This window comes from Stegastes partitus, unplaced genomic scaffold (assembly GCF_000690725.1).
Source record: "Stegastes partitus isolate 25-593 unplaced genomic scaffold, Stegastes_partitus-1.0.2 Scaffold671, whole genome shotgun sequence".
NCBI classification, from domain to species: Eukaryota; Metazoa; Chordata; class Actinopteri; family Pomacentridae; genus Stegastes; species Stegastes partitus.
The window spans coordinates 59,626-83,201 of NW_007578402.1; the positions used below are offsets into that span (position 1 = coordinate 59,626).

The 23,576-nt window shown below is 39.8% G+C and overlaps 1 protein-coding gene across 1 annotated transcript; it reads right to left on the reverse strand.

Annotated features, from left to right (window-relative positions):
- Window positions 1-745: 745 nt before the first annotated feature.
- Window positions 746-23,098, reverse strand: tfr1b (transferrin receptor 1b). The gene is made up of 19 exons (XM_008290399.1): window positions 23,044-23,098; window positions 19,355-19,406; window positions 18,929-19,130; window positions 16,926-17,160; window positions 14,351-14,488; window positions 13,420-13,504; window positions 12,665-12,787; window positions 11,415-11,510; window positions 11,161-11,300; window positions 10,521-10,690; window positions 10,313-10,432; window positions 9,540-9,625; window positions 9,390-9,453; window positions 9,237-9,304; window positions 9,086-9,153; window positions 8,467-8,557; window positions 6,735-6,962; window positions 6,485-6,634; window positions 746-3,978 (listed from the first exon to the last, which is right to left on the reverse strand). Exons 2-19 carry the CDS (start codon window positions 19,388-19,390, stop codon window positions 3,766-3,768), a joined length of 2,313 nt encoding a protein of 770 aa, XP_008288621.1. The 5' UTR covers window positions 19,391-19,406; window positions 23,044-23,098; the 3' UTR covers window positions 746-3,765.
- Window positions 23,099-23,576: the final 478 nt, after the last annotated feature.

Consider the following 23,576-nt stretch of genomic DNA (forward strand, 5'->3'; position numbering starts at 1 on the left):
AGGCGCTTTCATGCGCGGAGGTGCGGGCTTCAAAATAAAAGCGCGGATAATTTTGTCATATCAGATAAAAAAATAATAATTAAATGTCTTGTCTATGTTGTTGGTCTCTTATTTAATATAGTAATTAAAAATATAATGTAAATAAAATAATCAAAATAAAAATATATCATCTAGTTGCTCTGGTTATACTACAAATACAATTAAAAAAATGTCAATTTTCATGGAAATCACATTACTGGTCTGAGAAAATCAAAAGAAGTGGCTTACAGTTATGCTTAAGTAACAAAATTAGCCTCTGTGTCGTTTTATAACAATACACCTGTGCCCATTTTCTTTACTGTTAATATTAGCCATAGGAAGTGTTTACAATTGCTTGGAACAAAAATAAATAAAATACTTGCAATACACATTATGACCTTCAGCTAAGGGTATGTAACTTTTTCCAGGTTGACTTTTCAGCCTAGATTTGCTGCTGCGCCAAAAGAATAAGCATTCTGTTTAGAAGACATTTGTAAAAGTTCATGTTTGACATTTTCCTACCAACAGGTTTAAGCCCTTGCTATTCATTTTGTCTGTGTACGAGCATTCTGCTACGAGCGATGAGGATGAATAAAGTCCTCCTGACCTTGAAGTCTGCTGTAACCCCCCAAAAAACTTAAGGATTTAGACAAGAATGCTGAAAAACACCCAAACGCCCCGTGTGTGCTTCTTTATGGCTTTGATAAAAACTACGACCAGAGATGCGCTGGATGCTAAGCCAAAGGGTTTATTACACTTTTCTGTTGAACATGGAAATCACAAACAGAATCTCATAACTTCTGGAGTACAGAATTCAGACTAAACAGTTGGTTTAAAGCAACACAGTGAATGGAAACGCATTTCCTAGCAACCTGACTTCTAGCGTAGGATTCAGAGAAATTTCTTCCAATTTTTTTTATGAGACATGAACAAAGGTAAACATAATAGTAACAAGTTGAACTGTCCCAAGGAAGCAAAATCAGTTTGAACACTCTTATTGAATCATTGCTAGTTACTGAGTTTAACAGATAATGTTCCTTTAACATGTTTTGCTACCAATTAGAACTTCTGAATAGAAATTGCTTTTTTACGACATTTTTTATTTTTTTTTAAACTTTTGAGTTTCTTTAATTCTGTTCCAGAGGTCTGGTAATACAATTCTGGGGGGAAAAAAACACCAACTTTAATGGGAAGAAATGGTTAAAATATCTGGTATGATCAACAAAACAAACAACCCTAATTCATATGTGAAACCTTAATAACATGGTCCAAGTCTGAACTACGCTTCAGAAACATGCAGTGAGGAAGAAACGCATGCAAGAGGGTTGCAGCTTGTGGAGCAAATTCCTGTGTTGTGCAGCACGTGTGGCGTTTATGTAGTCAGTAACACACAGAGAAGTCTGGAGGTAAGGTTTGTTAACTATCATGAATTCAGTGCATTTAAAGACCCTTCAGTGTGTTGGATCAGATGCGAAACAAAACTGGAATCTAAAGCTGCATCTGGACTGGATTTAAAGTCACTGACCCACGAGGAGAGTTCGAGGTATCGAGGCAAACAGATTTGTCGCTGACTATCATGAATTCAGTGCATTGAAATACGTTGGTTTGTTCAGACGGGATGTAAACAAAACTGAAATCTTATGCCACATGGATTTCTCTGAGGGAGGTCAGTGATTTTAATTCCTCCAATTATAGAAGCGATCTTCGTCTGTTGGTCAGTAAACTATAACTGCTCCTAATGTAGCTTAAATCCAGGTCTGAAGGTGCATCTGTGTATAAGTAGATTTTTTTTTTTTAGAGCTGCTTGAACTGATGTAATTAAAATCAGCTCAGTGTAAAGCGAAAGAGTTTCTGATAATCTCATGGAAACGAATATATCGACAGAAAAACAGCCACTCTGTGTAGAAGCTCATCCAGTGGGCTGCTCTAAGGTAGATATCTGATTGAATGACAGTGCAGTAGGCAGAAACGATGAAGCTTAATGTATATGTAGAAACAGAAAACATATGAAGCTTGAAATCAAAAAGAAACATCAGCATACTGGATTTAAACACATTTTGGCAACTTGGCCATTAAAAGTATGCTGAATTAGCCATTAGCGACTCCTGACTATAATGTACCCAGAAACATAAAGACAACATCCCTGGACTCTTTCAGACTGCAGAAAAGCTAAAAAAAAAAAAAAAAAAGTGATGATTTACAGGCAACGTCTAACTTGTGTGATTTGTGGCGGTTTATTCATGACGGACTAATATGACAAAGCGGCAGTAACACTGAGTACCATGTGGTTCATGTCTGTGAGAGTGATGAGTGTCAGAAGTCAATTTCAATTCTTCCATGGCCACAACAGGACATTTCTGGCTGTTACAGACCTCAAACTGTCACTTCCTGATAATTAAAACATCGCCTGGATAGATTTCTGTTATGTTTTCATTATTATGATTACACCATGGATCAGGAATTTAAACACACACACAAAAAAAACTAAAGAAACCAGAAGTGGATGCACTGGGGATGTCTGTGCCTACACACACACACACACATAATCCAAAAATAAAACAAATAAATATGTCAAGTATAAAACTCTGGGAAACACTGTCCCCGATAAGTTGTTCCACCTTCAAGTGAAATATGAGAGACACTGCTCTCGATAAATACACATGTACAAAAAACACACACAATGGTAGGCAAAATCTACCGTCAACTGTTCAGCATTATGGAAGGCACTGCTCCCGATAATGGGGTTTTTTTTAAATTATGGAAGGCACTGCTCCCGATAACGTTTTCATATTACTCGCTGCTCCAAAGTAGACTGTGCAACATAAATGGCTTTCTTGCAAATTATGCATCCAATCAGCTCAGTTTACTGCGCCAGAAAGGTGGGAGGGTCGATATCATACTGGAAGTTCTGCATTGCTTTTCTTAAATTCAGCAATCACCTTGCCATCAAAAGCAGAAATAAAATTCAGTATTTTATCTCTTTGTTTGTGATAAATAAACAGTTTGCTGCAGCAACCAGACAGTTGTCTTGTTGTTTCTAGTCTGGTTTCGGGCAAATCAATTGAAATGCCAATTGGCTATATATATTAAACTATTCAACCCTCTATTTCTGCCTTTTGACGAAAGCGTTGCGATACAGCTCCACACAAAAGGAAGAAATAAAGGCCAGGAGGACACGAATCGAATTTTATCTGAGGCTCCATTTTGTCAGCAACAGTTGAGGAGTCTTTCTGTAGCAGATGCTGCCGCCGTAGGTTTCGACAGTATAACCGTCATAATTATGGAAGGCACTGCTTCCGATAACGTCGTATAAAAAGACAAACTATAACTTTATAGTGGGCACTGCCACTGATAAAAAAAAAAAAAAAAGTAAGTTATAAATAAGGTTTCTCAGTGCTTTGATGGCAACGGGTCGCAGCAAAGGCTTCGACTGGTTTGAGGTGTAGCAGGAGGAGGAGAAAAGGCGGATTTGTCAGTAGCATGTGATGTCTTCAAGTATTTGATGCTTTTTTTTTTTTAATCTCACAGTTTTTAAACTTTAAAATTCAATACTTTATCTCCTCCTTGATCTTGAAGAGTAGCATTCCCCCTCAAAAACTGAATGTATTTAAAGGATGGGACCTCTGACGGACAGCTTGTGCTTAAGGTTGGAGCTCGACAATTTACCTCGAAGTTTCTTTTCAAACACACTCACACACACACACACACCAACGCACGACTCCCACGCTCTCATCTCTGCGGCCCGCTTTAGATTTGGTTGTCCAGGTCCCAGATGTTGCCCACCATGGCGTTGGCGCATCCCTGCAGGCTCCAGGTGGCCAACGCCAGCTGGGTGCGGAGCTCCTTCATGTCGGGGGTCTCGGCGATGGATGCCAAAGTGTGGGGGCCTCGGCCAAGCAGGATGTGGCGGAAGGGAGTGTTGACGGGGGACACGTATGGAGAGAGGAGGGTGTGCTCAATCTGAAGCAAAAAGACAAGAAGATGATTTACTAACTGGGTAGGATCAACTCTCCTTTACTGCAGGTTCACAAAAACACCAAAAGAGAGAAATATTCACACAGTACTTGCTGCAAATGAGTGACTCATGCTGCAGTTATTATTAGAGCACTATTTAGCATATTACAGAGCTCACTGGTTGGATATGTCCACTTGAAATCCAACCGCAGCAGAATTAAAATCTGTTTATATTAGTACAATATGCAAAGAACCTGCCCTGCTGGTGTTGACGCTCATGAATACAACGAAGAGGAACAGAGCAACATGTATTCAAGAAAAGGAAAAACAGCAACAGAAAAAAGTCAAGAAAACAAATCAGTTCACATAACTCAGCACTGATTTGTGCTTTACTTTTTGGTCATAAAGTTTTAAAATAAATACTACAAAAATAATACCCGCTAGTGTTTGCACTGCATGTAACATTGTGACTTATTGAGATAACAAATAAAATAAAATAAAAAGTATAGTTTTGGTGCAGAAGTTCAGCTTTCACATCAGCACTGACATGATTTCAAACTACAACCATTCTTCGTCTTGTTAAATAGTGGAGCTGGTTACAAGTTTTCCATCATTAAAATGTAGCAGTCTATACTGTTAATCATATTTCCTGATTAAAAAGTAAATAAAACAACAGACTTGTAGGTGACGTCATGAGTGAGAAAGAAACCGGAGAGCTCATGAGAAGATCTGCAGGTTGATTTATTTATGTTTTTGACAGGAACGCAAAGCGCTGGGTGGGAAATATTCATTTTAGTAGCTAATTAGCTGCTAACTCCAGTCACCTGGTCGGAGCTCTGGATTTTCTGAAGGCTGCAGGAATATGTGCCGGATTTAAGGTAAGACGGCTCACACTGTGTGTTTGAGAGTTTACAGCGTGAGCATCAGTCAGGTTTGGCTGTCAACACGTTGCTCAGTTTGAAGTCTGTGGAACTGCTGATAAAGGTGCAGAGTGACACTTTGCAGTACATCAGCATGGTGCATCTTACATGCAAAGAAAACAAACAGGTGTTTATGGTGTCTTTTCGTGATCAATGTTTGAATTAATGCATCTGGCATACATTGAGTAAGACAAAAGGACTTGTTACAAATATCTAAACAGGTCATTTTTGCAGCAGTCATACAGCAGGAGTTTCATAAACTAAACATGTGTTAAGGAGGGCTTCAGTAGTCAGGGAGTGTTTGACCTAATGCAACCGTTTATTTCTTTCTACCACTAGAGGTAAGGTTCTGTGCCACTAGCTGCCGTTTCTCACTGCAATGTGTCGTAACAGTGAGCCAAAACTCACGAATGTCTCTTAAAGTTGACATATGGTAACATTTTTAAACAAGTGCCAGGATGCGTCTTGCTCACAGATTCACCTCTAAATAGTCGTTTTACAGGTTTCTAGAAAGTTGTTGGGTTTATATATGAACATGTTCAGTATTTTGAAATGCACCAAGCCTTGGGGCTTCTTCCCTCTCTGCTGCATGTGCATCCTTGACTGCTTGTAAACAAGAATCCTATCCACATGTAAAATATCTAAACTTAAAATTATCACATTTGGAAAGAATGAGTCATGCTCTAGGAGTCATTACCAGCGTCCAAATGTATGTGCTGCAAGAATAACCATGAGAAACAAAATGAGATGAAGAGTGCCTGAACCTTGTTGAACAATGCAGAACATTTGCGTAGAGTTTTAATCTTTGGTGTAAACAGACCGTCCTGTTCGTCAGCTCAGCGCCCTGATGCAGCGACTTCAACGCAGTGTTTAGAACCAAAGCTCAGCCTGTTCACATGAGCTGCCTTTTGACAATGATTTTACCACAGGGGAGAACTTGTTTTTTTTAGGCCAGAGATGTTTTATATCATCTAAATCGCACACTGTAGCTTCAGGTGTAGCACAACTGGTGAGTCACGAGGAGAGTGGAAGCAGACTGAGGATTAACAAACTTACATAAGCGAGGCTGCACAGCACACCAAATGTCTTAAAAACTGAAAATATGCACCTCGTAACGACTAAAGAAACACGTACAGTTTGCTGAATGAAGGGAGAGTGTGTTTTACGCTGAGACACTACAGCTAAACGTCCTTTTTTTTTTGACTAATGGAAAGCAAACATCTAAAATACCCTTTAGGTGTTTCTTTTATTGCCTTTTCCCCCCATTTGCATCTGTAGAACACAAATCTTTAAAGGCTCCCGTCTGTTCTCATGTTCTGAGCCACAAATCTTGACCTCAGGGGAACACTGACATACACAACACTTTCCAATTTTATTCCTATCTATATTCTGAAGGTTGTAAAGGAGATGTTTGTTCATATATTATTCCTAAACTGCTTTATACAGTGTGGTATTGGTTAAAGTATCGCCCCTGAAACATCGCCACAGGGCAGCGCTGCCATCAGCATCCACTCGAACAGTTGAATTTAATGAAGAAATCGTTAAAAAACTCATGTGACTGCACAACACAAGTGTGGCGGTATGCGTGTTACCCTCATGATCCTGTTGTTGAGGATCCGACAGGCCTCCTGGTCGTTTAAGTCGGTGTTCTTAACGGCGTTTGTGATGCTGTTGGCAGCTCGTTCAAAGGATCCTCGTGCCCTGGACAGCCAGGTGGGATTCACATCCTGTAGCTGACCATCCTACAAAATAAAAGTCATAACGACATCAAAATAAATACATTTGTGGTTCAAACTTAAACAAATGAACCCAAACCAGAGCAGGAAAAGCAGGAGAGAGAACCTGTGAGAGCTTGCTGACGCGTCTGTAGACTGTGGACACTGTCTTGGTGAGGAGGCCCCTGTACCGGCTCACGTCCAGACTCAGCAGGTGGTCGTGGACCAGCCGCAGAGCCATCTGGCCGGCAAACTGCGCCGCCGTCGCCACCATCTCGCTGGTGTGATGGTTGGTTTGGAAGCTGAGGTGATCCGACGTGTCCAGGTTGGTGCCGTAGTAAGGGTAGTACTCAGACTTTAAACAGTAAAAAATGAAGATAATTCAGTTTAAAGACCAATAATGATAACAAGCACCAAAGAACGAGGTGTGATAGAGGTCAGCATCATTATGGTTGGTCGAAGGTTGAGTGATTATTTTGCATTTTAAGTTCTAGCTGTTACTTTAAGTTGCCAGATAATTAAACATCATCATCATCAACAATCGGTATTTTTTATTACTTTCAGCTTAAACTGTTTTTTTCTTTATATATTCTTGACTGATCAGGATGATGTAACACAATTATCTGTAGAATATCTTGAAAACAAACTAATTTCTATTACTTTTTGAAATATGCATTGACGTGAAAACAATTTAAAATAACTGTACATTTAAACGCTTTGCAACATCGGTCATTTTATTGTGATGATTCTGCACACAGGAGGCCTGTGTCCACGCTAACATACAGATGTTAACTTCTTGTGGGTGAATATGGATAATAATCAAGTTGGTCGTTCTGGAGCCCACAACAAAACACACCATAAACCAGCGGGTCATTTGTAGACTGCGCCCGTCGACCAAAAATGTTCTCTAGCCACCACTGCCATAAACGCATATATGAGCAAGTACACAAAGTTGCTTAATAAACCAGAACTGAAGGTAGCGCTAAAATAATATTTTTTGTCACAATAAATGTAGGCTATCAAAGCTGCTTTACGTACGGTCAGTTGTGGAGTTGAGCAGAGATGTATGAATTATAAATCTGCAAATTCTCTAACTGTTGCAATCTGATGATGCGTTGAAACTGGACGATCCTTATGTGTATCTTAAAGCTAGTCAGAGAACTGATGGGGTTTAAAGTAAATCACAGTGAGCTTCTGCAGGGAACCAGTACAGTGTGTTGTGCATGTTACGATAATTGGTGTTGTGTGGACATTTTAAACTCAGCTGGAGTCTCATTCTGGACGAGCTGAAGTCTGTTTAAGGCCTCATACTGGCAGCCGACTACATGTCTGAACAAAACGGATAGAGTGATAACGAAAAAGAAAAAAAAAAACCTTTTCCGGCAAGCGGTATTCTTTTTCCCCCATTTTCTCAATGCTGACTCCATAAAAGATAGCGGTCTGCCGTAAATCTCCGTAATTTGATCTGAATGACTTGTTCTAGCTTTGCTCTTCAGTTACAGAGAAGGAAATGTCAGATCGCTGCTTTGTACTCCCATTTATCAGAGCTAGTCACATTTGTATTGATCAGGTTAAGCATTGCCATTAATTTGAGTTTTAATACTTAAATTAATTTGGTACGGTAATTAATTAAATAAAAATAGAAATGTATAGTGTATTTTATTTTAATCATTGAATAATTTGATCATTATTTTCTCAACTCCTATTGAAATTCATCACAGTCTGAAAAAAAAAATGTTGTGTTTTATGAGACCGAAATTTCCAAACCCTCAAAATATTCCGTTTACTAAACACACACAACAAAGGTAGGCATGTCTGGAAAACGCTAACAAAGTTGACGATTACGCTTGAAGACTCACGTCAAGAGAGATGAAGTGGAAGGAGACGGAGGGGATTCCAGAGAAAGCCAGGAAGGGATAGGCGGGGTCGTCCATCGACATCGGCCTCAGTCTGCACGCAGGAAAACGTGAGGTTATAGCAGTTATGAGCAACAAAATGTCCAAGAACACCTTGCTACAGAAAAAACAATGGCTCAAAGCACTTCTGTAGGCCTGAAATCAAATCTCTGCATTTACTGGCAGCAGCTGAAATGCATCACTTGACAACTGAAGATACAAGAGCTAGCGTTAAATGTTTTCTTTGACAGGAAATCTTTATTTTGCCAGTCTGAGATCATTTTACCAGAGCAAAGTTCTTGTAAGGATGTTTGTATTTAGACAAACTTTCATCATGTAAGTTTGTAGCAGCACTAAAACTTTTTTCATTTTACATTTACCATTAGTGGCTCACTTTGAGAAGCTTCATTCCTTAAAAGACGCACACAAAAGCTAAATAAAAAGCCATAAGAGTCGACAATTTTGCCAACATTTTTCATTCACCCGACTAAAATAGAAGCAAGCGCCCCCTCTTGTTTGAGTTTCATACATGAGCCTCATTTATCCGAACATGTGTTGGCTTTAATAATGGTTTCCTACTTACACTTTGGCCTCCCACTTATCCTTTCCCATCACATCATACATGCTGCCAGAATCCACAGGACTCTTCACCTGTAAACACAACGACAAATTACAGTCAGTACGAACTCGGCTGGTTTGTGCAAGAACTAGATCACCATGAAGTGTCGTCGTACCTCCTTCATCGTGTTCCCCAGGAGGCTGTAGAGCAGCGGACTCGCTGAGGCCATGAAGCTCCCGCGGCCTTGTGACAAATAAAGAAACATTAAGTCAGAGGAGAGTTTTAACCATTAGAGTACAATTATTAGTATATTTGTTTCTGTACCTACCCATGACCACTCCATCCAGGCTTATGTAGGTAAAAACATTCTTGTCGGCAGAGGACATGTGGGCCTAAAAAAAACAAAACAGACGTATTAGAGCATATTTGCAATGCAGCGGGTATTTTCTTCTTAAAACAATGTTTTTTGTAATCTCACCTCCAGCCACTCGGTAGCACCAACACTTCCGTACTCTCCGGCACTCCAGCTCGCAAACACAATGCTTCTCCTGGGCCTGAACCCATCTATGGGAGACACACACTAACTTAACACCATGATAACAGCATTCTACCACTCTGCTACTAACAGTGCAAATTAAAGATCTCCTATAACTTTTTTTTTGACCAATCCAAGTCCATTAATATCTGGTATCTTTGATTCACGCAGCCAAACTTAGTCAGGGAGTTCCTCACACATACACGTCATCCTCACACATATTTCAATTGGGCATTATTTTTTAGAAGCACTGCACACATGTCAAATGCTATGTAGATGACACCTTGCTATATTTATCTAAAATAGAATGGACCCTTAATTGTTTATATTGCATATAAAAACACAATAAAGTAGTCTGACAGCTTTTCCTTAGCAGCATAACATATGAATACAGTTAAACAGAAATAATAAATAACTGTGTAACTTAAATATGCAGCAGTCCAGTCATGCAGCATGTTAATAATTGCACTTCACCTATGAAGCCAGATGAAACAAATCAGTGAAACTTCAAGTGCATCGTAAACACATGAAGCTAATGGTTAAAGGTATATATTTAGTGCTTGCTTAGGTGACCCTAATCCATCCTTAAGTTGTGCTGCTTTAAGCCCAGGCTGCAAGGGAGACTTCCCATGATGCACAAAGCAACATATCTCCAACTTGTCTCTCCTGTATTTTGTGTTTTGGCCTCTCTGCCTCTGTAGCTTGACATTTCTTACCTTCCTCCACCATCTTGTGGACCGCCTTGGCCAGCTCCATCAGTATGGCAGTGCCAACAGTCGCTTTGGTGTAACCTGCCCCCCAGGCGTCTCTCTGAGCTCCCAGGACAACGTAGCGATCTGCGGTTTCATGCACAAATGCAGCTTAGCACCACACGTCTTAGATGATGAAAAAATAATCTCGTTGTAAATCAGAGTTTGGTCCTACCAGGATCGGTGAATCCCTTGATCACTCCGAACACATTGTGGATCTCCTTGTCGTCCGTCAAGTTGTGCACCTCGACAGCGATGTTCTTGCTGCCCCCCAGCGTGTAAGGCTCCTTCAAGAGGCTGCCTTTAAAACCGCTGCTTGCGTCTGGTTCAGGACCACCGATTTTCCTAGAGGAGGACAGACGGAGAATTTTACCGCAGTGGACAGCTGTGAGCAAAGCTGAGTGAATAAATGTATAATTTCCAAAAGAAATACGTAAAGATTTGATTCTGTTGTGGGGGGAAAAAACTGTGAAAATAACAAAACTGGATTATACAGTGCAGCAATAAAAGCCAAATTGGAATTATTCGGTCCAACTTTGGGTCTTTGGATTGCTAGCAAATTCTGTGATTTGTGCTTATAACAAAAAGACAAATTACAAGACAAATACAAACTCTTTAAACTTAGATCTCCACAAATAAAGACAAAAAGTTCCTCAGCAAGCTTCCAGCCCAAAGTGAATGTAGATATTAAGGGTGCATTTAAACACATTTTCCAACCACAGTCTCATTGTGGGTAAAGCTTTTTTTTTATATGCGACCTTTTCACAACTATCTGTAAAAGGTTGTTTATCTGTGTTTGTGTGCTGGTGTCTTACTGTAGGAGAGTTTTAGCCACGTTGGCGCTGATAGTCTGGGCAGGAATTTTGGGAAGACCGCACGACTTGGTTGGTGGGAACTGGGTATGGTTGAAGGAGGGGAATCCAGGAGTGTAGGGGTCGCCGGAGCCCAGATGGACCTGAAGGGGACACGAAAACCGAAATAAATCACAAATAAATTACAAATAAGCGGTTACAAAACAAGAGTTCACCAGCTGCTCGGTTTATTTGCTTTTAACATGCTACAAACTCACATGTCCGTAGAGCTCGGTGTCTGATCGGTAAGTGTAATCTTGAGAATCAGGGTAGATTAGAACAGCAGCGACGCCCTTCTGTGCAGCATTATCCACCTAAAGAGACATCAGAACACAAAAATAAGCTTCAGGTTCTTGATTGAAAACCAGCTGATTAACTCCCCCACCAGCAGGTTTGAAAGGCATCTTATTATTTTTTTAAAAAGCAATAAAAAATTTGACTGTTAAAACAGAAAATAATCTTCAGATTTTCAACTTTCCAACCATGAAAAGCCAAAAATAAAAACAGTTTGTTTGAACTGCTATCCTTGCTCCAACCGAGAAGTCGTTACTGACTCCGCTGCGACCAACTTGACCAAAACTGAGGGAGTTTTCAACTGCACTAGATTGAACTACAGGCTGTGTTTACGCAGAGCAGATAGGACGTGCATGGAACAAATGAAAAGCCTAATTAGCAAAATATCTACAGTACATAGAAGCCACTTTTCTCTTGCATTGGAAAAACATTTCTTTAATTTTGTTATACTGCACTGAAGACAGGTTGAAGACTTTTTACTTCTAGCCATGGTTGTGGTGTTATTATAGAGCAGGGGTCTCGAACTCCGGTCCTCGAGGGCCGCAATCCTGCAAGTTTTAGATGTTTCCTTCTTCCAACACACCTGATTCAAATGATCAGGATCGTTATCAGGCTTCTGCAGAGCTTGATGATGAGCTGATCATTTGAATCAGGTGTGTTAGAAGAAGGAAACATCTAAAACTTGCAGGATTGTGGCCCTCGAGGACCGGAGTTCGACACCCCTGTTATAGAGAGATGCAGGACTTTATACTGCAGTTAAAAACAGGAGCCCAAGGAGAGTAAAAATGGGACAGGAAAGTGAAACACCCAGAAACTGCTTGAGGTTCAGAGAGTTCACATATCTCCTGTCAAACTCCTTTGAAGAGGCCACGGTTTGCTCTTGCTTAGGACGTAAGCGTCTTCTGAAGCAGGACTTGATGTGTCGTGTGAGCAGGCAGGTTGTCAGATTTGGTATTAACATTAGTACAGCACTTGAGCTGAAATGTTGATCCATCATTGGCTTTTAGAAATTAAGAAAATGCATTTGCTGTTCCCTCGTTACCTCACTGTAACTAATTGAAAGCTGTCCCTGCATACTAGATTACATTCTTCCTGCCAGCATAATGATTTGTGCTCCTCATGCTTCACCACGCCACCCTGCACCTTGTGTCACAACATCCACAAACACACAAACCTGCTCTGCAAAACTGATTTTCCCAGCACGTAGCAGCAGCACAGAGCTGTTCAGTTCGACGCTCTTATTCTGCACAACCGCCAGATCCTCTGGTCGGCCGTAGTTTCCATACACCAGCTTGCCCTGTGAACACAAATACGAGCAGGAGTCAGACAAGCAGCTCCGTTCAACTGATTCGTTAAGAAAGAGGAAATAATGTCTCTTAAACTCTGGAGCTGCATCCACAAAGTCATCTGACCGCTAGGAGAGCTCCTATTTAAAGGCCCCTTAATATGATGCGCCAACAATGATGGAGTACGTTTACTGCATGAAAACATTTTGTGAGACCGAGGGGTGTCGGCTTAATTTGGTATCCTGATCCTTTATGAGTAACGGCCAAACCACATTTCTGTCCACTCACATCTCAAACAGCCCAAAAAAAGACTCAACTGAGAGGCCTAAGCTAAGAAAAGAGAGAAAATCCTTATCATTTACTGATGTAATTCTGCATGTCGCAACAGTTTTAATCTAGCAACGGAAATTAAAATCAGCTTAATCCTATATTTATTTATTGCAGTTGATTAATATACTAATACGCACACTGTGAACTGTAAAATTAAGTAAAAAGCTCTGAAGAAAGCTTTTTCTACAGTCAAAATAGTCCAATTTCATCACAGCATCAAGCTCTGTTTCTCCCAGTGGCATTGTAATTTGTGAATACAGCTCCTGGTAATTAAATCTAAAAAAAAAAAAAGACATTTAAACTTTTGACTAACCTGAACTCTGCCAGCAGGACTGTAGGCCAGATACCCCGTTGGCGTACAGTTCAGAGAATCAAACACAACACGGTTTGGATGCTTGCTGCAAAGGAAAGGACACAAATCGGTTAAAATATAACGTTGGTATCGTTTTACAGCTCGGTAATGATTTATTCTCACTACTCCCGAGTGAGTTTCCAGGAAAGCTTCAGGGTGTAATCTAGTACATATTGTAGTGCTCCATCAACACCAAAGTAAACACTGGTTTTACCATTTCGAGGAAACTTCATGCTGGTTTAATATTGTTCTCATTTGTTATTTATACGCGTCTCCATTTCCATTCTCATATCGAGAACTTTTAATTGCAATAAAATGTCTGAGGAAATTCATAAAAACCTATGAGGAAATTACAAGTCAAATATTTAAAGGATTGATGAGAATTGAATGAGACTCGGGATGGAAGATGGCGATGATGATGATGTGTGAGATGATGAACTGAATTTCCCATTAATGAAGGATGTAATCAGCAAATACCTCCCTTCTAAAATACTGCAAAAGAAATATTTTGAAAGAATTATATCTGGTGCAGTTGGTAGCACTGTTGCCTCGCAGCAAGAAGGTTGCCGGTTCGTGTCCCGGTGGGGGCACCGGAATCTTTTTGTGTGGAGTCTCCATGTTCTCCCCGTGCAGCGTGGGTTCTCTCCGGGTTCTCCAGTTTCCTCCCACACAGTCCAAAAACATGTTGAGGTTAATTGGTGATTCTAAATTGTCTGTAGGTGTGAATGTGAGTGTGCTTGGTTGTCTGTCTCTAAGTGTAGTTCGCCCTGAGTCAGCTGGGATAGACTCCAGCCCCCCCGCAAACTTAGTGAGGATTAAGCGGTGCATAGATAATGGATGGATGGAATTATATCACCATCCTAACATCAAAGTAAAAATGTGATGCATCAACCTGTCTGGCGTCGGCAGCCGAACGTAGTGAACGTCAGTCCAGGGCTCCATCTCCAGTTTCGTGAATTCATTGAAGATGTGGTCTGCCTGATTCCTATCCTCATCGCTTCCCGCTGAGCGTCTGGGCAGATCAAATTCCCTGCAGAGATACAAAAAAATAAAAAACAAATTTCCACCCGCAGCTTTGTCTCCATTTAGTGCATGCACCCTCTTTCATTTGCAGCTGAATCATTTCTGAGAAAAACAACAATCCAGATGACTTACAAGCTTCATTACGACAGTGACAGAAAGTGCTTTGTTTCAAATGTCAGCTGCGGGGTTTCGAGAAAACAGAGAAATGTTCTTGCTAAACGATCAAAAGAGTTTCAGAATGAGTGTTTTCACAGTGATGAGACGTCAAGGCAGCTTTGGGAGGTTTTCATCCCGCAACATCAGCGTAACTTTGCTTTTGTTTTCAGCGACGTCTGTGCACGACCAGATACGACAAACACAAATCAGGGCTCCAGACTGACTGGTTCACTGGTGGCACTGGTACCACCAACTTTCTTACTTGGCCGCATCTCCTTCCTGGTCACAGGCAATACACATTACCTGCAGAACATTTACTTATTAATAGACTCTACAATTCACAGATGTTCCTGAAATGCCTCACATTGCAGGCTGCGGTGTGCGACCAAAAAATAGTTAAACCAGGACTTTCCAGGGAGTGATTTTCATTTTTTTATTTTATTTTTTTTAACATGCTCTCTTTTCAATTGTTCTTTTCATGCATGCATGGAGCCAAAAAGAAAATCTCTCCTGCACATGTTCAGCTGGTTTGACTGCTCCACAGGCCAAAACCACAGAATGAGGAAGCCTGCTGAAACACGGTCAAGGTTTTTCTGGAATATGCACCAGCGAGCATCTTTCATTCTTGCGGTGCGCTGGCATGCTATAGCTTAGAACCAGGACACACCTTTTTGTTTTTATTTCTTACTGTGTCGACGCTGCCATTTTTATATCACAAACGATTAAAAAAAAAAAAGAATGAACCCTCTGAAGCCAGCGTAGTGTCTGGCTGTTTTCTACCACTGTTGTATTTTTTTTACTGCACTATGACGTCCTGCAGCCTCGATGGAAACAGTTGCTAGAAGCACATGGAACTTAAAATTGTATTTGTGGCGTATAGCAAAATTGTAATGATATAAATTATTTTTTAAAAAGTTTAAGAAGTTGTATTTATTTTCTTGTTTTCCAAAAATTAAAAAAAAAAAAAAAACAACTTCAGCAGGTGCAACGGTTTTCCAAGTGAGCCCAGACGTTACCAATACTGAAACAAATAGGGGCTGGACATGCTAAAGATATCTTACTTTTCTTTTTGTTTGGTTGACTCATCTCCAATTTACCTCCCCCCGCAGTTCAGTCCAGTTGAGTCAAAAAGTCCCGGACTTTTTGTCACAGATGACTCACGGCTGCCGCAGAGGAGTGCAGGATGTTTGGATTATTTGTAGGCTGATTACTGCAAACGAATTTTTAAATTGAGATCGCAACTTGACGCTTACAGTTAAGAGTTGGACTTGTTTCCCCAACTGAATGCCACAACACAGATGAGTATTGGAGGACTGTTGGTTTAAAACGCAACAATTCCTGGCTCTGATGTTGTAATGTTGGCAAAGACTACATGTCTTTTAAAACACACCGGTGGGATTTGGGGTTCAGAGGGTTAAAACATGAGGACGGTTAAACGTGAGGGTGACCTGCAGGTTGTCAGCAGTGACTATTAGACTTCATAAAAGTGAGGTCGGCTGAAGAAAAGATGTCAATAATAATAATGTTAGCTGTAGGTGATTGTCATCTTTATATACTGCTAAGTACACAACAAATTAAGCTACAAAGCTAAACTGAGGGACAAACTGAGGGATTGATTAGAAAGACGATTATTTTTCTGCTCCATTTGAGATTTACTTAAAACATCTGATCGTGACATCAAATCTTTTTTCTTTATATATGCATAGCAACAACCTTACATGTTGTCCAGATCTTTTTTTTCCCCCCATTCTAATTCCACTGTGTTGTACTTGAAGATGTTATTTTTATTAATTTTCACCTTTTTTGGATTGCATAAGTAGAAGAAGGGAAAATGGAATAAAGTTCCAGACAGGCAGGACTGGAACTTTTTTTTTTTCCACTTTTCACAGTCCTGGATTACAGCTTAAATTATTTTCATCTGCCTACAAATTCAGCTGCGTTTGACGTTTGAGTGAATCTGGTCGGTGGCAGCTGGAGATAATAAGAAACCTTGGAAGCGTGACTTCTGGTTCTTTGCCTCAGCGTCATCCAACGCACCCATTAAACCCGTTTGGTGTCATTTCATACATAACCGCACTTACTGTAACGCGGCCGTCTACGGTTCAACACTGTAAACAAAAAGTTCTTTGATCCACACTCATGTATTTAATTGATGTGTTTAGTCCTTTCCCACCCTGACAGGAAAGGAAACCGCACCTGCAGCTACAGTGATTTGGTAGTTTGTTCTCTTAGCTTTACCGTCAGTGTGATGACATCAAGCCTGTGTGGTTTAAAAGCTGACAACGTACCTCAGAGTCTTGTCAAAGGCCTGGCTGGTGAGCTTCTGTGTGAGGAGTTGGGTGATGTCCTTCCAGTCCAGATGAACTTCTGGAGCAACTGGAGCAACTGGAGCAACTGGAGATGGAGCAACTGGACGTTTAGTCACTGGAGCACCTGGAGATGTAGAAACTGGAGCAGCTGTCGTGCTGCAGTTCACCGGCTCCGCTTGGGGTTGACTGTGGCTGATGAAGCCAATCAGAAATCCTGGAACACAAACAGACACCAAACTGGTTAAAAACTTATATAAAGCCGCTCATCTGCCATCTGCTCCCAGCATACAAACATAGACGGAAAAAGAGCGTTTACATTTTCTGCTCCAACCACTTACAATAACTAAAAAAAAAAGGAACTTAGAAGTTGAGTTTGGGATTTAAAAACCACCACCTTTTCATCAGTGCTGTTTTTCTGATCGTATTCTCGATTCTCAATTGAGGAACAACGTTATATCTGCAAACCTGTTGAGCCGCAGGTTAGAGATGCCACTGAATGAAGTCGTGCAATTACAGTAATTCAAAGTGCGTGCGTTGCTTTGTAAACTAAACGCATTCAGCTGGTGATGCAGAAAATGTGTTTCAATGCTCGGTCCTGGTCTGCTGCCTCGCCCAGATCAGAAAACTGATTAATTTGTTGGCATTTATTAGAGAATATGAAATAACAACATTAATTATACTTCGAGTTGACCAAAAACTAAAGCGATGTCCACGTATTCTTCACTATGGAACGGTGTTAGACCTAAATACACTTCTTCATGTTTAAATGACTCTACATGACCGACAGCTTCCTATCTGCGTTTCTGTCTTGTATCATGAGCAGGAAAAACGCTCAGAATCTGCTCAGCTTAATGTAGAGCAAAGAGAAGCTGTAACTGTGTCATCACTGGTACAGAAACAGTCTTCTCTTGTAACATCCAGTTATTGCGACGCGCTTAATTTCAATACACAATTTAAAAAAAAAAAAAAAGGGAGTTCACTCATCAATACTCATTTATTTACAATAAGTCTCCCATATTTTCTAAACATATTTGAAAATTACACTTTATTAGAATTATTTGAATTACTTATTCATTTTTAATTCAGTGATTTTTTTTTTTTTTTAAATAACAGAAATGTAAATACTTTATAGTTTTGGACAAAGCAAGATATGCAAGACCTTGTAAGGAGCACTGATCACTTCTTTGTGACAAGTTTTAATCTGGAAAAAAAGCTGTCTGGTTGACTTTTTTTTCATGAAAATATTTGTTACTTGATACCGTGTAGCTTAGAAAGCCGACAGAAAGTTCGCATAAAAAAGAAGACCTAAACAGCAACCAGCAGAGTAACAGTACCCTTTATTTTAAGAGTGATTTCCTTTTGGGGGGGAATAAAAGGTAAAACTTTGCTGTCACTGGCTTCTCAAATGTGAAAACTTGAAGGTTTTCTACGCTGAAAAAACTAAATGTTTTTCAGTTTTGGTCAATTTAGACAAAGCAGATATCTGAGAAATTGCACAAGCCATTTTTTTGCTGGGCTGAACGGTGGTTAGCATCGTTGCCTCACAGCAAGAAGGTCGCCGGTTTGCATCCCGCTGAGGACACCCGGGATCTTTCTGCGTGGAGTTTGCATGTTCTCCCCGTGCAGCGTGGGTTCTCTCCGGGTTCTCTGGCTTCCTCCCAGACAGTCCAAAGACATGTTGAGGTTAATAGGTGATTCTAAATTGTCTGTAGGTGTGAATGTGAGTGTGCTTGGTTGTCTGTCTCTAAGTGTAGTTCGCACTGAATCAGCTGGGATAGACTCCAGCCCCCTGCGACCCTAGTGAGGATTAAGCGGTGTATAGATGATGGACGGATTTTTTTTCCTGACAGTTTATAGAATTTCAGACCAGGAAAAAAAAAATAGCAACTCAATCTAAAATGAGAACAACTCTTACTTGTCGTACCAATGTCTAAAACAGTCTAATTTAGAATACAGGAAGAGAAAGTTGAAAAGTAACCTACCAAAAAAAAATATCACCACGGTCCCCAAGGCCACGCAGAAGAGAGTACGGTGGCTCCTTTGCAGAGGAGCTGGCCTGAAGGTCGGAGAGCCTCCCGCCTCTGTGGCGTCATCAGTGCCACAGTCTGACAGTTTGACCTCAGCGTGTCTTTCTCCGTCCTCCGCCTGCTGCAGAGTGAACCTGCTGTACCGCTCGCTTTTAACCTGGAGAAGATAAGAGCAAAAAATATGAGAGCAATGCGCTCCTGATTAGGCAGCTGCATGAAAGGAAGGGCGGCCAAGAGGCTGCAAAGGTCAAATTATTTCAGGACTGGCCACTGCAAAATGAAGCATTAGACATTAATGTTGATTCTACCCGTTTAGCAACTCCTCTCTAGGCACAAAAACATGTGACGAATGTGTGAATTATGAACTCTGGATGCACTCACCATGCCGTTAAACATCGACCTCATTCGATCCATCATCACCGATGTTGTTCTTCTGAAGACAGAATATGAGACAAAGAGGCGATGAGGCTGTGAGCGGTAAATTAAGAAAGCACATGGAGGAGGAGAGTTGAAAGCAGGGCAGGAGGGCAGGAGGAAGGAGGGGGTGAGGACGTGAGGTGAGGAGGATTTCAACAGAGCTGCTATTCAGATGACTGTTCGGGGTTTTTTGCAGGGTGGAGAGACTTTTCTGTGTAAACAGGGTCACTCATTTCCGGAGGCAGAAAAACAAGCTGAACCAACTATGCTTAAAAAAAACATGAACTTATTTTATATACAGTATTCTGCACTATGTGTGTTTTGTACACAGACTCATACAGGATTTGACAAGCTTTACTTGTGTGGTTGTGTTTTGAGCAGTGCTGCAGATGGACTCATGATGAGATTAGATTCTGATCAGTGTGTGATGTTAAAGAGAACGCTCATTACAGTTGCAACTTATGTATTTGATTAATGGTCAACTATTCCTGATAATTGTTTCACTAGTTTGAGCAACTTTATAAAAGGAAAAAGGCTGATTTATCTGATTACACCTTTGCAGTTTTGTAACTCCCCCACGACTGTAAGCCAAATAAGGTCACTCATCTCTAATCATCTGACTGTGAGAACAATTTCTGCTCAACCATCACTGATTTATCTAAAATATATATATATATATTTATAGCATCAAATATTCATATTTATGTTATCTGTGACATTTAAGCTTGATATATAAAATACTTTCCCAGGTGATTATTATATTTTTTTAAACTGGCGATCCACTTTTCATACTTTGTTTTTTTTTTTTTTTGCATAATAAAGTATCTCAAAAAGTACTGAGGTGTTAATCTAAAACTATTTGAAATGTCCATAGTTTATGGCATTAAAAAAAGTTTCCTGCACATCAGAGATGGTGAAGCAGAAGGCTGGTGATGATTGTAGATAAACGTCTTTACGTTATGAACAAAAACAAACATCTGAGGATGCCATTTTGAATTACAAAATTAACACTTTCCACCAATTTCTGATATTTTATTGACCCAATTAAAATGAAAAAAATTTATTTCAGCCTTACTTCTCATTAAACACCTGATACAGAAACGGTAACGCAGTGTTCAACATATTTACGTGTTAGTCTGACAAACTGTGACAAATGTAGAGCTGAAACAATCAACAAGGTAATGAACAAAATGTAAACAGTCACCATTTCTATCATTAATTTATCAAGTCTTTTTTTTGTTAGTAAAATAAACCCCTTCAGGCAGCTCAATTTTTAAAAGAATTGTGGATGATGTTTTTCCCCTGTGAAGGTAAATTTAATGTTTAACTGTTGGGCAGATTTTTACTGTGACAGACATTATTTTCACTTTTGTTTGACATGTTTGACAGCTGCAGCAAACGCTAAATTAATCAGCTGCTGAACAGGAAACCAAGCTGCGACTATTTATACCATCGCTTGATCAAATGATTGTGCTCTGAGCTCTATAGACGACATGATTAGAGCTTTTTTAAAAATGACTTTTCATCAATGACGAAGGCGTTTTTCCATCGCTACAAAAGCCTCCTGTCTTGACGCGATATCGTTTTTACCGTAAAGTCTCAGATGACATCCAGAAACTGGTTTGCCCTTCGCTTACAAAACACACGAATACCAGGAAAACGCGACCTTCAGCTTCTGTTTCCCCAAAACACAACAACACTTTGTTTTTTGGCTTTGTTGCATTTCAAAACATGCCAGTGATGCCTCGGTCTGTACTTCAGTCTTTGTCTACTTCCTCGTAGTTGCGCGCCAACGCAACACGTGTAGAAGGAGGAAACAGCTACGAGTCTTCCTGGACGATTACGGTCTACATGTGGCTGACTTGGTGATGGTTTCCTCTCCCCAACTGAAAACTGTGATATTGAAATAACAGCCAACAGTATTACACATCAGCCTGAGATGTCCCGCCTCTGTTCTGTAAAGACTTCTGAAGTTTTTGGGGTTTTTTTGTCTGCACAGGATCGAAATACTTCCTTGTGCTCTTGCTGATGGCAGCCTGACAGGTGCATCCCGTCCCGGCTGAGTCCTGCAATAAATCCTCCTTTCATGAAGGTTACAGTGATCGACTTTCATTGAAACAACATTCGAGAGGCGGCGGATTCAGCTTGATCTCATGTCGTCTTGTGCAATTGCTGAGGCTGAACTGCATCACACAGAGCTGTTTCTATTATTTAGGACACAATTTTGGAGTCACAATTTCAGATGGAGCACTACACATCTGCAACAAACTACTCTGTTGCAGATTATTCTCTTTATTGCTTTTTTAATTAAACATTTAGCTGATAGAAAGTCTTCAAAATCATCTTCACACCAAAGACAAATAATTTCACAAAACTGAGAAGCTAAAACCAGAGAAGACAAGATAAGTGTCCCATTATTAGAAATTAATATGTTTTTTTTAAACATTCAGCTAATCAGTGAAGTGCTTTCTTTTTTATTTTTTACAGCTTTCAAGTGTCCTGTTCCATACACATCGTGGACACAAGTAGGGCTGCAAGTACTTTTTCCACTACAAATTAATCTAATTAAACCTTGTAAAATCACACATAAGTGGGAAAACGTCAATCACAAATAATTTATTTCTGACTCGCAATATTAAACACTGAAAAACTGAATATTCTCAGGTATTGAGAAGCTACAAAACAAACAAATCTTGGCATTTTAGGGAATAAAAAGTTGTTTTTTTCTTTTTAATTAGCTGTAAAATATCCCACTTAGTTCACCTTGCAGACATAACAGGGGCTGCAAATAATTCTTTCATGATCAGTTTATCTAATTAACTAATCATCACACATTCCACAATCATTTAATGTATGAAAATATGTATTAAATGTAGAGAGAAGCTGAATATTCTCAGGTTTTTATGAAGCTGGAAAAAACAAATATTGGCATTTTAGCTTAATAAAATTAGGGATTTTTTTCTCACTTATTTAACTAATAAAATAACACGTAGAAATGAAATAATTCAGTGAAATTGCTGGAGCAAAATTCTTCAATAATTAATAAAAGCGATTTTTAGAGCCTCAAATGTCATTAAGGACCTTGAAAATGCAGCATCATTCCTCTATTATGCCATCAAGTCACATTATTGTGGATGACATGACTGAATTAAATGCAAAACAAGCTTAGGAGCGTTTGTTATGATTTGTAAATTGAAAATAAGTAAATTAGAGGTGAAATTGGCTGAAGGGGAAACGATGGGAGAGGCCACATGTGGCTCCACATGAAAGCTCTTCCTGGATGAATTGAAAGCACGTCTGAGCAGCTGTTAAGTCTTAATATTTATTACCTAGGAGAGAATTTAGAGACACAAATAGACCCAAACGGGAATTAAATATTAAAAATTAAACCGCTAAATATTTCCTCTGTGGGATTTTGAGCCGCAGCCTGACGGTGAATGTGACAGAAGGAGCGCAGGTGATGGTGCGGCATTATTAGTGAATAAGCTAGTTAGCTAAACGTCTCTCCTGTGTGTGTGTCCGCTGTGTCGCGCCTTCACGGAAGACAGAAGTTACGGCAGACACGCCACAGCTGAACAAATAAGTGAGTTATTACGGTGTGAATGAATGAATGGCTGAATAAATAAATGTATGGCGGATGGAAGTCATCTCACCTTCACGACGCGCTCTGCAGCTTCCCGGGGCTCTCGGGTCAGAGCGCCGCCTCCTTCCTTATAAGGCGATAATACTTCCGCCTTACGTCGTTTCGTAATCGGTTACGTAAGGTCAGCCGTTGAGGACGTGCCTGACAAGCAGGAAGCTAAAAATAAAATTAAAAAAACTACAAAAAGAAAAATACTAAGAATAATGAAGATATAATCAAAATATGTAATAAAATACAATGAAATAGGGTAAGTTATTCTCATGATGACATAAAGTGTGTCTAAAAATAAATAAATAAAAAGCTGTAATGCAAGATCTATTCCTGTATGTCCATTTGAGGATTTTCTTTGTATTTTAATTTGGTGTATGTACACTTAGTGTTTATTATGTGATTTTTATGGTTGCTTTTGTCTGTCATTTTTGTTAATTTAAGTAAGATTGTTTATTTTGTATTTTGTGTATTATGAATTAAAAAAAAAAAAAGAAGCAGGAAGCTAACTAGGAAACCAGATGTTAGACCCATTGTAGACCTGCTTTTGTGTTG

Bases quoted from the DNA above. Each gene is read 5' to 3' on its own strand.
- tfr1b (XM_008290399.1), bottom strand. From the start codon at position 19,390: ATGATGGATCGAATGAGGTCGATGTTTAACGGCATG. The intron at 11,301-11,414 runs GTGAGTTTGTAG...TGTCCCCTTCAG, and splicing joins ACACCGAGCTCTACGGACAT to GTCCATCTGGGCTCCGGCGA. The intron at 10,691-11,160 runs GTAAGACACCAG...GTCCTCCTCTAG, and splicing joins GTGGCTAAAACTCTCCTACA to GAAAATCGGTGGTCCTGAAC.